The sequence below is a fragment of the Lolium rigidum genome, chromosome 3 (genome assembly GCF_022539505.1).
Source record: "Lolium rigidum isolate FL_2022 chromosome 3, APGP_CSIRO_Lrig_0.1, whole genome shotgun sequence".
Classification (NCBI taxonomy): domain Eukaryota; kingdom Viridiplantae; phylum Streptophyta; class Magnoliopsida; order Poales; family Poaceae; genus Lolium; species Lolium rigidum.
In genome coordinates this window covers 174,977,710-174,991,547 of record NC_061510.1, presented here as the reverse complement: position 1 = coordinate 174,991,547, position 13,838 = coordinate 174,977,710, and the positions used below count along the sequence as shown (strand labels likewise).

General features: G+C 46.2%; 1 protein-coding gene across 1 annotated transcript in view; it reads left to right on the top strand.

Moving 5' to 3' along the window:
• The window catches only part of LOC124695835 (xanthine dehydrogenase-like), a 58,922-nt gene extending 49,959 nt beyond the window's left edge, over positions 1–8,963 (top strand). Inside the window, 7 exon segments of the mRNA XM_047228647.1 lie at positions 435–719; positions 794–1,015; positions 2,513–2,674; positions 2,814–2,948; positions 7,721–7,957; positions 8,060–8,233; positions 8,721–8,963. Of these exon segments, the coding sequence (XP_047084603.1) occupies positions 435–719; positions 794–1,015; positions 2,513–2,674; positions 2,814–2,948; positions 7,721–7,957; positions 8,060–8,233; positions 8,721–8,963 (1,458 nt within the window).
• Positions 8,964–13,838: the final 4,875 nt, after the last annotated feature.

Below are 13,838 nucleotides of genomic sequence, written 5' to 3'. Positions count from 1 at the left end.
TTTCAGTCAGATTGTTACTAGTCGTGTGTGATTTCCTGAGTTCATAGTAAATAATCTCAGCAACTTGGTTAATTGGGTCTTGAGGACTCGGCAACTCCATATGCACCATGTTTTAAGGTTAGTAAGATAGATACGAATGCAAACTGATAATTCCTCCTGACGCAGCAACTTACAAGTTGGAAAGCCTAGCGATCGAGGCATACAGCCTATTTTTTTTTTGGTTTCTCTGCTCTTTGGCTACCCTGGTTGTTTCTTCTATTTATATTTTTGCTTCGTTGTAAGACTCCTGTGTCATCTTGACGCTTTCTCCTAATGTCATGTAATGTTGAAGTCCATTGTGGACAATGACAAGTGGATACTTAGCTCATATATATGACTAATACTGAACTTTCATTTCCTTTTTGTATTTTACCTAATTATAGTTGATCTTTTAGGTTGGATTTACCAATGGCGGGAAGATACTGGCCTTAGACCTCGAAATTTATAACAACGGTGGTAACTCACTAGATCTGTCCCTTTCAGTCTTGGAGCGTGCTATGTTTCATTCGGAAAATGTCTATGATATACCAAATATCAGAGTCGGTGGGAAGGTATGCTTTACAAATTTCCCAAGCAATACTGCCTTTAGAGGTTTTGGGGGTCCACAAGGTATGATGATTGCAGAAAATTGGATTCAACACATGGCTACAGAACTCAATCGGAATCCAGAGGAGATAAAAGTAAGCGAATACATCTTTGTGGATTGTGCTAGCCTTGGCACACCATTGTTGGTTAACTGATATACTATTTACAGGAACTTAACTTCCATCGTGAGGGAAGTGTGCTTTATTATGGCCAGTTGCTCCAGAATTGTACAATACATTCGGTTTGGAATGAACTAAAGTCATCTTGCAATTTTGTGGAGGCTCGCAAAGATGTAAATGTTTTCAACAATAATAATCGTTGGAGAAAGCGAGGCATTGCTATTGTCCCCACAAAATTTGGCATATCATTCACTTTCAAATTTATGAATCAGGTGAACAGCTTCCCCTCACCTCACTTACTCCACATACCAAGCTCTACTAGCTTTGTGCAGTTCTGCCTATTTCATGTTTGGGGATTCCATAATATGTGCTATAATACAAGTTATTCAACATAGATTAAGTTATACATCCCACATGCTCTGATGTTCGTGTCAGAAATGCATACGACACCTGTTGTGAGAAAATGTTTTCATGTTTTCCTAGTTAAATGTTTATTGGGATTAATTTGAATGTAATACTGCATTATTTATATTGTCGTAAATGTATGGAGAGGGATGGAAAACGAATCCATTCAATTGGGATTATTTGTTCCCTGATTTGTTTACTATAGGCGCACTAGAATCTTTTGTATGAACAACTTTATTATTTCTTAGGATTGATAAACCATCTCAACAAAAGCATGACACACTTATAGCTCAAATTCATTCAAATTTAGTTCCTTGGTGGGCCTTGCGCCCGATAGCTGAATAGGGAATCGGAAGGCTCCGATGGCGATCTCCATTGGACGACTGTTGCCGATAGATTACTGAATCGGATGAAATTTGGTCATGTGCACCCATATTGCTGGCTGTGCAGGAGTGACGCGAAGCTTCACTGGCTGTTGTCATCAACGGACATGTTGGTTTTCGGTTTTCATGAAGGTGCCTGAGAATGTCATGGCAACTGAGGTCTAAGGTCTAGTAATGGTGGACTAAGTCTTCGTAGAGATGAAGACTTTTCTTGATGTTTCTTGACTTGCACCAACGACATCGGCAAGTGTGGGCGGCAGCACAAGAGGAGTACATTGTCTTATCTTTGAGGGTAAAAATCAAGGGTCTGGCCTTAATTACTTGTGCTCCATGTTGAAGGCATTTCTTTGAGAGGCCGAACTTGCTCCGGAGTGAAAATCTAAGGTCTGATTTTTATTGGTTGTGCCTGACAATGACTTTGTTGAAGGCATTGTTGTGTAAGCATGGACTCCAGGTGTTTTCTTGGCAGTGCAGCTATAATGTTTTGATCACTGTAGGATCTTTTGTTTTTCTTTTTTTTTTCTTTTTTAGTAGGGTTGTGTACATCCGTATTTGTTGTTGCACAGGCTAGGTCTAATTGGTATATTCGCGGTATTAACATATTCCATTTATCGAAAAAAAAAATCACATGTGGGAGGTGGCGTTTTGTCACTGCATGTGTACTCCCGTAAACATCCACTTATACTATTTTGCCAGCAGTGTGTACCATGTCACTGACACATCGTGGTTGCGGGCGCTGGTACCAGAGAAAGAATTTGCAGGATTACATACCTTGCTCGCTGTGGATTTTGGGTTGGGTTGGGATGGGATGAAATTTCATTAGTAAGAGACATTTTTCACCAGTGTATGCTCCAGTACCATGACAATATGAGTCATTGTAAAAATTATAGAAGTTCCATTGGAAAATGTTAAATAAGTAAAAAACATTATGGTTGTCGACATTTATATTCAATCTAACATAGTTTGATGGATGAATTGCAGGCTGGTGCTCTTGTGCAAGTTTACACTGACGGTACTGTCCTGGTAACACATGGTGGGGTTGAGATGGGACAGGGTTTACACACAAAGATGGCCCAAGTTGCTGCGTCGTCCCTAGATATCCCTCTAAGCTGTGTATTTATCTCAGAGACAAGTACAGATAAGGTGAGATTTGGAACCCGTTGCCGGTAAGGATGGGCACAAAACCCCCTATACATTCGACATATATTTATTTACCTTTGGATTTATTTATATCTTCTACTATTTATCAACAATTGGATGATCACACATTTCATATGCTTAGGTTCCAAATGCTTCACCAACAGCAGCCTCCGCCAGTTCAGATTTGTATGGTGCTGCAGTTTTGGATGCTTGCCAACAAATCAAGGCTCGGATGGAACCCATTGCCACTAGGGGGAACCACAAATCCTTTGCTGAGGTAATGTTACCACATTATTGGTTCTCATTTTGTGGAACTATAGATGAGCTGGAATAGCTTTTGTGCCTTCTCCCTTGGTAGTAGTAGCGAGCTGGGAAGTGAGCCTAGCTCAACTGGTTGGGGGAGTGGATGTACAAACCCAGCACCTGAGTTCAAATCCTCATGGACGCGAATTTATGTTCCTGGTACTCACGCAGATGCCGGGAAGTGAAATTCTCCCCATTTTAAGACCCCTCCTAAACGCTCCCCGCCGCCGGGCAGCGGCCAGGCCATGATCTGCGCCACTTTCCCCCCGCCTCTTGTCCGCCCGGGGCACCAGCCTTGGGTACGACAGTGGAGGTGGCCCTCTTCTTCGCCGGAGAGGGTCGGCCTGCGATTGGTCGTGGTGGATCTATCGATCTATCACCGCATTCCAGCGGCGTGATGGAGGATCTTGGAAGCCGGTGTCGGTGTCGCTGGTGGAGGGTTGGAGTGGCCAGCCCGGGATGGTCACCGACGTGGCGGTCCGACCTGTATAAAGGCGGCGGTCCTAGGGCCTCTCTTGCGTGAAGAGGAAGACCTACCGAGGCCTGGACTCGTGATCTGGCCGGTGTGTTGAGTTCCGGAAGGCTCCACCGGCGAATGTAACAGTGCTTTTTTGCCTGGAGTTTGCTGGATCGGTGGTATTCGGTCGTGCGCACCCATGCTTTTATTCCGACCGTTTGGTTCTGGCGGGAAGCTCTTTTTCTGTGTTGACATCAAATGACTATGGATCCATGATGAAAGTCGGAAGAAGAGAATTTCATGAAGGACGGAGGGGAGGACTAGCTAAGGGAGGTTCAAGTCTCCGCGCTGTTGGAAGACTTGCTTGGTGTTTCGGGATTCACAGTAGCGGTATGAAAGTGGGGGCGACAACACATGTGAAGTTCAGAGTCCTACCTTTCAGGGCTAAGGTCTGGCCTTAACTGGTTGTGCCTGGCAATGACCTTGTTGGAGGCATTGTTTTGAGAGTGGGGACTATCTTCAGGGTGAAAAAATAAGATCTCTGATCGGGCGACGACGGTGTTAGAGCATCGTTCCCTTCTTGGAGGCGTCGTTTTTGAAGAGTCTCTATTTCAGGTGTTATCTTGGCGGTGGATGTATTGCTGTTGTTAGGCCCGAGATGATGTAGCGGGATTTTTGTTTCTTAGTTTTTTTTTGGCTGTGTGCATCCGTAGTGCCATTAGGGTGGTGCGTTGTTGCAGAGGCTGGGTGTAATTGGTATCATTTTGATATTAATATATTTTCTTTATCGAAAAAGTAGTTTTTTTTAGATAAAGGAGCAATAGCTCCAGCCTCTGCATCAATTGATGCACACGGCCCTTTATTAAAGATCACGAAGTATCAAGTATGAGAACAAAAAGTATGAAAAGAGAAATTACAATCATGGATCCGACAAGGTTGCAACATGAATCAACCAACGGAAACAACGACATCTAAATAGGCTAGCCATACTCTATCATATTAATGTGTCGCCATCCAGTAGCACGGTAATAGAAATCCTGCGTAACCATCAGCAGCTTGTTGCAGCCAGTATCCATATCCTTGCGCTGATCCTCCGGTAGCAGGAAAGCTCATAACTGTATCCAATGCATAGCTCGATGAATAACCTGCAAAAAGTTAGTGCCCTTCAGATTATTAAAAATCATATCATTTCTAGTATTCCATACTGTCCAGCATATAGCAGATATACCAATCCTAATTTTATTCTTATCTTTCTTGGAACTCCATACAACCAGTTCCCAAACATATTATTGATACTCATTGGTGGCGGAATGTTATAAGCAAAGTAAATCATCCTCCAAATGATAGTAGTAAAAGGACATGCAAGGAACAAATGCTCAATAGTTTCATTTGCATCATAGAAGCAACATTTTTGAGACCCTGTCCATCTACATTTTGCCAAATTATCCTTGGTAAGTAAAACCTTGTTGTTAAGAAACCACATGAAAATCTTAATCTTTAAAGAAAATTTCAATTTCCATAAATATTTACGCAGAAATTTAGTATGACCATTCATATACTCAAGATACATAGATTTAACTGTGAACAGTCCCGAATCTGTAAGCTTCCATACAAACTTATTAGGTTCATCGGTAAGGTTGATGGTAATTAGTCATTGACACAAATGCAACCACTCAGTATATTTTAGGCCTCTCCTGAATGTAATATTCAACGGAGTTTGAGCCAACACTGTAGATACCAAAACATCTCTATGTTGAACTATATTATAAAGAGAGGGATATTGTTATGCTAAAGGTACATCCCTAGCCAGACATCTTCCCAAAAACGTACGGAGCAGCCATCACCAACTTTGAAAAACCCTCTACTAAAAAAATCAGATTTCACTTTCATAAGACCTTTCCAAAAAGGTGAATCTGTAGGTTTGGCCTCAACTTGCGCTAAAGTTTTAGAATGTAGATACTTGTTATGAAGAATTTCTTGCCACATACCTTGTTCAGTAAGGATTTTGAATAACCATTTACTAAGTAAACACTTGTTTTTTAACTCCAAAACTTCAATACCCAGGCCCCCCCGATCTTTCGTCCTACAAAGCATGTTCCATTTAGAGAGTCTATATCTTTTCTTTTGTTCATCAGATTGCCAGAAAAAAATTGGACATGTAGAAGTCTAATCTTTTCCTAACCCCCACTGGGATCTCCATAAAAGATAACATGAACATTGGCAAACTTGTTAATGCCGAATTAATGAGAACCAATCTATCCCTGTAAGAAAGCATTTTACTCCACCAAAATTCTAGTTTTGAAGCAAAACGACTCTCAACCGGATTCCATTCAACATTTCTCAAAATTCGGTGATGGATAGGAATACCAAGATATTTAAATGGTAGAACTCCTGCCTCACAACCAAAAATTTGCATATATTGTTGTTCAGTATCCTTTGCTTTACCGAAACAAAAGGATCTCGCTCTTATGAAAATTAATTTTTAACCCCGATAATTGCTCAAACATACATAATATCAACTTCATATTAAGTGCTTTGGCAATGTCATGTTCCATAAATAAAATTGTGTCATCAGCATATTGTAATATTGAAATGCCGCCATCAACAAGATGAGATAAAAGCCCCCTATTTGTCCCGCTTCCTTAGCCCTAGCAATAAGAATGGCTAGCATATCGGCGACAATGTTAAAAAGAATTGGAGATAAAGAATCTCCCTGTCTCAAACCCTTCCTAGTCTGGAAATTGTGGCCAATATCATCATTCACCCTAATTCCCACACTCCCTCCTTGAACATATTGTTTAATCCGACTACACCATATTTCATCAAACCCCTTCATACGCAAAACTTGTTGTAAAAAGGGCCATTTTACCTTATCATATGCCTTCTCATAATCAATTTTAAAAAGAACACCATCTAGCTTTTTTCTATGTAGTTCATTATAGACTCGTGAAGCACCACTACTCCCTCCAAAATATATCTACCCGGCATAAACGCAATCTGAGTAGGTTTAATCACATTATGAGCTACCTCAGAAATACGAATGGTGGCAACTTTAGTAAAAATCTTAAAAATCACATTAAGTCGACAAATAGGGCGGTACTGTTGAATTTGTGTTGCATTGTCTTTCTTTGGAAGCAGAGTAACAACCCCAAAATTTAGCTGATGCAAAGGTAGTTCTCCTCTTTGGAAAGAAATAAAAGGCGTCATCAAATCCAATTTTATTACTTCCTAAAAAGTTTGATAAAATTCCGCCGGAAAACCGTCTGGTCCTGGCGCTTTATTTCGCTTCATCTGTGAAATCGCCTCATGAACTTCCTCGAAAGAGTAGTCTTTGATCAGAGTCTCATTTTCAGCCGCGGAAACTTGAGGAATACCATCAATTCTATCCTCTACCATTACTACTGAACTGTGTTGCGGCTCACCAAAAAGTTTTTTGTAGTATTCAGTAATATATGTTTTAAGATTTTCATCCCCAACAATCGTACCTTCTTCTTGTTCAAGTTGAAATTTTTTCTTCTTCCTATGTTTCCCATTAGCAATTAAGTGGAAGTATTTTGTGTTATTGCCTCCTTCTTGCACATACTTAACTTTTGCTCTTTGTGCCCATTTTTTCTCCTCAGACCTTCTAAGCTTATTCAAGTTATCATTAGCCAATTTTAACTGATCCCTCTCAACAGTAGATAGAGGGCAAGTCTCCGCCTTAATATCTAGGGCCTCAATAATTTGAAGTAACCTCTCCTTCTCTACTTTATATTTCCCACTTAAGTTCTTCGCCCATCCCCTTAAAAATCTTCTTAGGTGCCTAATCTTTTTTTGCCAAGTATCAATTGGAGAAACCCCCGTTGGACCTGCAGCCAATTCAGCTGCCACCATATCATAAAACCCCTCTTGTTGAAACCAAGATAACTAAAAAGAAAACCGAGCATTGTTACCTAGATGTGCATGATTTCCCGAATCAATAAGAAGAGGTGTATGATCAGACCCTGAACGAGGTAAAGCTCTCACCGAGACCAATGGGATTTTTTGTTCCCACTCCACGCTAGCCAAAACACGATCCAATTTTTTTCCACGCTAGCCAAAACACAATCGAAAAAGTAGTAGCGAGCTGTGAGCATGTGAGCCAAAAATACTCCTATTGCATACTTGATTGCTACAACTGGCTTGATGACGCTTCCTGATATTCCTATCTAAACTAGGTGCATGTTTACACACAACTAATTGAAAAAAGTTATATTCCAGCTGTAAAAATATTAGCATTTCCATTAATGTTGGTATGGACTTTTTCCCAGTTAGCTGAAGCATGCTATATGGAACGGGTAGATCTTTCTGCTCATGGGTTTTATATTACCCCCCATATTGGGTTTGACTGGGTTTCTGGCAAGGGAACTCCATATAGCTATTTCACCTATGGAGCCGCATTTGCAGAAGTTGAGATTGACACGCTAACTGGGGATTTTCACACAAGGACAGCTGATATTGTCATGGATCTCGGCTATTCAATTAATCCAGCAATTGATATTGGTCAGGTATGTTTTTACAGGATACGGTAGAACAGGATTCTGGAGCAGCGACATCCTTCACCTGCATATTTCCTTTTGTTATTGTTTCACTTCTATGGCTTATTTCAGATTGAAGGAGCTTTCATCCAAGGTTTGGGTTGGGCAGCCATGGAAGAGCTAAAATGGGGGGATGACAACCACAGGTGGATCCGACCTGGACACCTTTTCACTTGTGGTCCTGGCTCTTACAAAATACCCTCTATAAATGATATACCTCTTAATTTCAAAGTTTCACTGTTGAAGGTCAGTTTCTATTTTTTTTCCTCACTTTAGAAAAAACCCGGTTCTGTTTGTTTTGTACTGCAACAATATAAGTGCTCCACAACAACATCTGGGGTGTTTGCTGCAATAGTTCAAAATTGCTTTTTTACACATAATGTAACGTGCTCACCAGCTATCGTGAAAATCATTTTATATGAAATCATACATCTGGCCCTTAACGGTAATCAGCTGTCTTATATTCTACATGGTGCTGCCTTTCTGTGTTTAAATGTAACCAGTTAAATGTCTTTTTGTGAAAAAGAAAGACAATTGATGCCTGACCATGGTTTTCCACCATTCTAGTAGCCATAGGCATATGGAAGAAATAATTGGAGTGACAATACTTCTCACATGCAGAACTAGAATATCACCTGCCTATTAACTTCCTAGCTGTCCCCCCTCACATGCTGAACTAGAATAATTGGAGCTTACATTTATCTTCATTTGCACGCTATTCTCTTCACTGCAGGGCGTTCCGAATCCAGGGGCCGTCCATTCATCCAAGGCTGTAGGAGAGCCACCGTTCTTCCTTGGTTCCGCCGTCTTATTTGCAATAAAAGACGCAATCGCTGCGGCCAGGGCTGAGGAGGGCCATCTGGACTGGTTCCCACTGGACAACCCGGCAACGCCTGAAAGAATAAGAATGGCGTGCGCTGACTCCATTACAAAGAAATTTGCGAGTGTATATTACCGTCCCAAGCTTAGTATATAGGGGTTACCACCGCAGTACTAGGCGATCGATACATAGAAGGTAAATGTCTGTGTGTTATGTGCTGTACTGTACTGTCTGGAGACGCTGTGTGCAAAATAAAAGTACAGATAAAGTATCAATTTGGAATCCAATTCCACGTACTTTTGTTACCTGGACAGTAACGCGAGCACAAACAGTATATACGGTTTAAACTTCTTGATTTACTTTTGCAGTTCGGCTGTGTGGTTGTGTAAAGCAGGATCTGAAAGAAGTTATCCGGATGAAATCATCTAAATTCTATCATCTGAGAGAAGTTCTTTCTTTTCATCTGAATTCTATGATCCGGGAGAAGTTCCTCTCTAGTTTTATAGAACTACTAGGAAGGTTTGGTGCAGCATCATGGCTCACGCCGCTCTCGTGGGAGGTTACCACCACATGCATGGAGGAATCATTAGATAGTGTAGGTAGAAATCCTTATTGCTACAGAAGAATAGATAGCAGCATTGATATTTTGTTATATTTCAGCATATGGTTCATGATTTGGGTGGATGTGAAGGCTATAGCAGAGTACAAATTTTACTACTGCAGTACTATATTTAGAGCTGGTGACACAGCTTATATCCAACATTTTGGGCGAGTAATCTTTCTTGATCTCAATGGACGTAAAAACAGTAGTGGAACATAGGTCAGGTAGTGAAGGGATTGACAGCTGATCCTACCGCATGCTTCTTGAGGGCAGGTCTTGCACTGTAGCTTCGTTGTTAGAGGAACAGGTATAGTCCGCGTGGGCACTTAACTCTTTCACTTTCGCTGATAAGATCGATTCATTGGTGGTGCTTCTGAGGTGCACTATTTCTTAATCTTTGGTCATATCAACAAATGTAAGAAGACCCACGGATTCTTGAAAAAAAAATCAAGCTGCGCATGCGAAATAAATTTGTTTTTGTTACAGTCTGGTACATTGCATGTATTTCCCAAGTCTCAGTCATAATAAGAGTGTTTACAAACTGTTTACCTGTGACAAATGCCTTTTGAAGTTTTTTTCTCCACGGGCCATCGAGGCATGATGTCACTTCCGGCAGGCAAAATTGGCTGAACACCAATATTGCAGCTGCAAATATGAGCACGTAAGGGCATCTCCAACCGCGCGACCAAAACGGACGCGCTGGACCGTCCGGTTTGGGCCGTTTGGGTGGCCGAGCGGACACGCGGACAGCGGCCCGCGTCCGCGTGTCCGTTTGGGTCGCACGCTGCGCCCAACGCGGCGACCCAAACAGACGCCACGTGGTTCGTCTTCAACGCGCGGCGCTGCGCCATGGCAGGCCTCCGACGGGACATCAATGGTGGACGGTGGAACGCGCGGGAAAGTTCCCGCGCGCACCAATGTTCCCGCGCGCGCGAAAACCCTTTGGCGCGCGCTCGCGCCCAAGTTTCCCGCCCGCCCGCCGGCTATAAAAGACGGCGGCGGCCAGAGACCGCAGCACACCCTCTCCGCCGTCCTCTCCCCCTCCACCTTCTCCGGCGCCATGCCGCGCACCCTGCAGGCCACGTGGGCCAAGCTCTCCCTCGCCGCCCGGGCTAGGTTCCCGCGGACGGAGGAGGAGGAGCGCGCGGACGCGCGGTGGGTCGCCGACGACGACGCGCTCCGCGTCGCTGCCGAGGCGGCGGCGAAGAAGGAAGGGGACGCGCTCCGCGTCGCTGCCGAGGTGGAGGCTGCCACGGACGGCTGGCACGAGACCGCGGACGGCTGGTACAAGGCCGTGGACGCCGCGGAGGAGGAGCCCGTGAACGAGGAGGACCTCGCGCTGGCCAACATCAACGCCGCCATCGAGGAGCGCCTCGCCAACCTCACGCGCGTGACGAAGGAGCACGAGGCGACCTGCCGGGCCGGTCGCCGCCGATTAGGCGACCTCCTCGGGCAGAAGAACGAGCTGCTCGCTATGCGAGCAGCCCGCCACCTCATCCAGATGCCCTCGCCCGAGCGGCGCGCTAGGGAGGCTGCTGCGTCGGCGGAGCGCGGCCGACAAGAGCACATGTGGCGGCGGAACGGGACCCACGAGGCCCAGGCCGCCAGCCGCATCCGCCTGGAGGCGCGCACCGCTGTGGAACGCGCCGCCCTGCAGGAACTGGAGCTATGCGGGAAGCAGATGGTGCCGCCTCAGGAGGCGGAGCGTGAGCGCGCCCGAGGCGCGCGAGCGGAAAGGAGGATGATGAAGTCCTCCGCCGCGACACCCAGCTCATAAGCTGGAGTGGAATCCTCACGCGTACAGGCCGGCCGCGTCGAGTGAAATCCACGGCCCCGACGGCGAGCCGGCGAGGGAGTCGCCGGCGAGGCCGCCGGCCCCGTACGTATTAGGATAGAACTAGTAGGCTAAAAAAAAATTGTAATAATTCCTTTGAATGAAAAAATGTTTCTATTTCTATGACACGCGGGCCATGGGCGGACAAGGGGCGGACGCGAGCGACCAGCATTCGGCGTCCGCGGCCACGCAAACTCGCCCCAGATTTGGGCCGGGTTTGGGTCGTCTCGAACGCCGCGTCCATCCTTTAGGGATGGGGACGCGCGCTGAGCCGCGTTTTTGTCCGGCTCGACCCATCCGGACGCGCCCGCGCGGTTTGGGTCGGCCGGTTGGAGATGCCCTAAGCTATACTTTGCACCAGATGACTCGTTGCCAGCTGACTGGGTCACTGCTGCAGCAGAGAGTTGGTTCAGTGTTGAAGCATCAACATTTTGAACCGATTCTCGAAGCAAAGGTATCATAATTTATCCGTTCAATTTCAGGAACAGAGAGAGTGAAGCAATATATAGAGATAGAACATCAACGGGCCGGGTATCTGGATTTCTTTTGAATTTTCCAGGCCATTCCCTGAAAGAGTAGGCAGAGCAGCCAGCATGGCATGTGTGGCGCACAAAGACCTGACATGCAAAATGTAATTGTTTAATGATGTGACAAGTGATACAAAGAGTTAAATTTAAAGCATGTAAATGCCAAATTACTTGGTAGATCGGTGCAATATTTCCTGCGGACAGCGCTAATAAAAATTTCCTGTAATGAATTACAGTTAACTGAATGTACCTGTTTTGCTGCAGTTGTCCGACTGAACAAATTGTGATGTACAATCGCTGTTGGGCTCCTGTCTACCAGCGGCAAGGGAGGGGTCGAAGGTGGCGTCGGAGAGCCGTCGAAGGGGTCCGCTGGTGGGAAGGAGCGAGCCGTCGGAGGTGGGCGTTGGAGCAGCCGGAGGTGGGCGGAGGGCGCCGTCGCGGTCGTTTCCTCGGTGCTGTAGTCTCTCCAGGGATCCGTCGCGGCCGGAGTTTGGCGGAGTGAGCAGGCGTACTCACCTCACTTTCGCGCAGCGGTGGCGGCCTGCAAAGCTCTGCCTGAGAACTGCGGGGAAGCACCTCAGTCCTCAGTTTCCTGCCCCTTCTCCTTGTTTTTTTATTTTTTTTTGAACAAGGATTGCCCCGAAGGGGCAGGAAGCTTCTCGTTAAAAACAAACGGTGGCGGTACAAGGAGATACAAAGGACCCCATAAGATCTAAAATTATATATAGGTCCCTAGCATTTACAGAAAAGACCTTGCTGAAAGATATAAAAAAGCAATCAGGTCCTTCTCTTTCGCCGCCGTCGAGCCAGAGAGCTGCTACGCCGCCGTCATGCGAGGAGGCGGGGACAAAACCACTTGCCTCCACGCAGCCGTAGTATGCGGCTGCAACCCTCAGGAAGAACCTCACAACGGAGGTTGAAACGCCGGAGTCCGTCGCCGGCACTTGGATAGGCCACAGAGTGACCTTGGATCTGCTCGAAAACATCGCTTCCCAGAACACAATCCACCACCTTGCATCACCAGCATCATCGCCGCCATCTTCATCTTCCCCCTCGCCGCCACGGCCGGCCAGGTTGATGTAGAGGACGTCGAGGGTGCAGCAGTGCAGGCAGAGGTGCTTATTTCTGCGAGCCTCGGCAAGAAGAACAGACGAGGTCCACCGCCACCGCCGGGGCTTGACTCGTCCACTCTTCAGCCGCCCACCGGTGCTGCACCAAAACACCAGGGGGTAGAGACCCTTGTTCCCCTCTGAATCGCAACTGCCTTTTCCTGTTCTTCCCCACCCCTCACCACCTCGGTCGGCCGGCGGGAGAAGAACAGCAGGAAAGACTGTGCAAAGCAGAGGAAAGGAACAAACCAGGGGCTTATTGATGGAGATTTGTGGGAGGGAGTGGAGCGCCGCCGTCTCCGACCGCCGGAGTTCGTTGCCGCGCCACCACCACCACCGCCCGCACCAGATCTTGCCCAAAAGAGCTGGCAGACTACTCCAGTACAACGGCATCTCGCCGAGAACCCTAGATCTACACCTAGCATCTACTCCGGCGCGTCCCCCTCTCCATCTCCGGCCGGCAGAGCCGCCGGAGACGGATCGGGTTCGGCCTGGCCTTCGTAGGTGTTATCACCAGAATTTGACCGGATCAGAGGTGGGCCGCGATTGGAGATGGGTTTGAAGAATATACATAGAAGGAATACATGAATCGGCCTTTTGTATCAAGTTTGGGCTAGTTTGCCCGTGTATCTGTAACATAGTAGGATGCGTGTCGGTTAGAAGGAGTTTGGGCTCGTGCCCGGTTGGGATTATTCCCACGTTAGAAAGTCCCCCGGACTATAAATATGTATCTAGGGTTTATGAAATAGACAACAATCAACGTTCACCACAAACCAATCTCGGCGCTGTTGACTGCCAAAACCCACCGGCGGGCAGCGGCCTTGTCAACACTGTAGAGCCGGGGGGAGCCTAGAGCTGCGGCCGGGCCGAGACCCTCTCGAGCGACGGCCCGCAATGCTCTTCTCGGTCACACGCGGCGTCTGCGGCGCAAGGGCGTGTCCACCCGACCTATACCCGGTC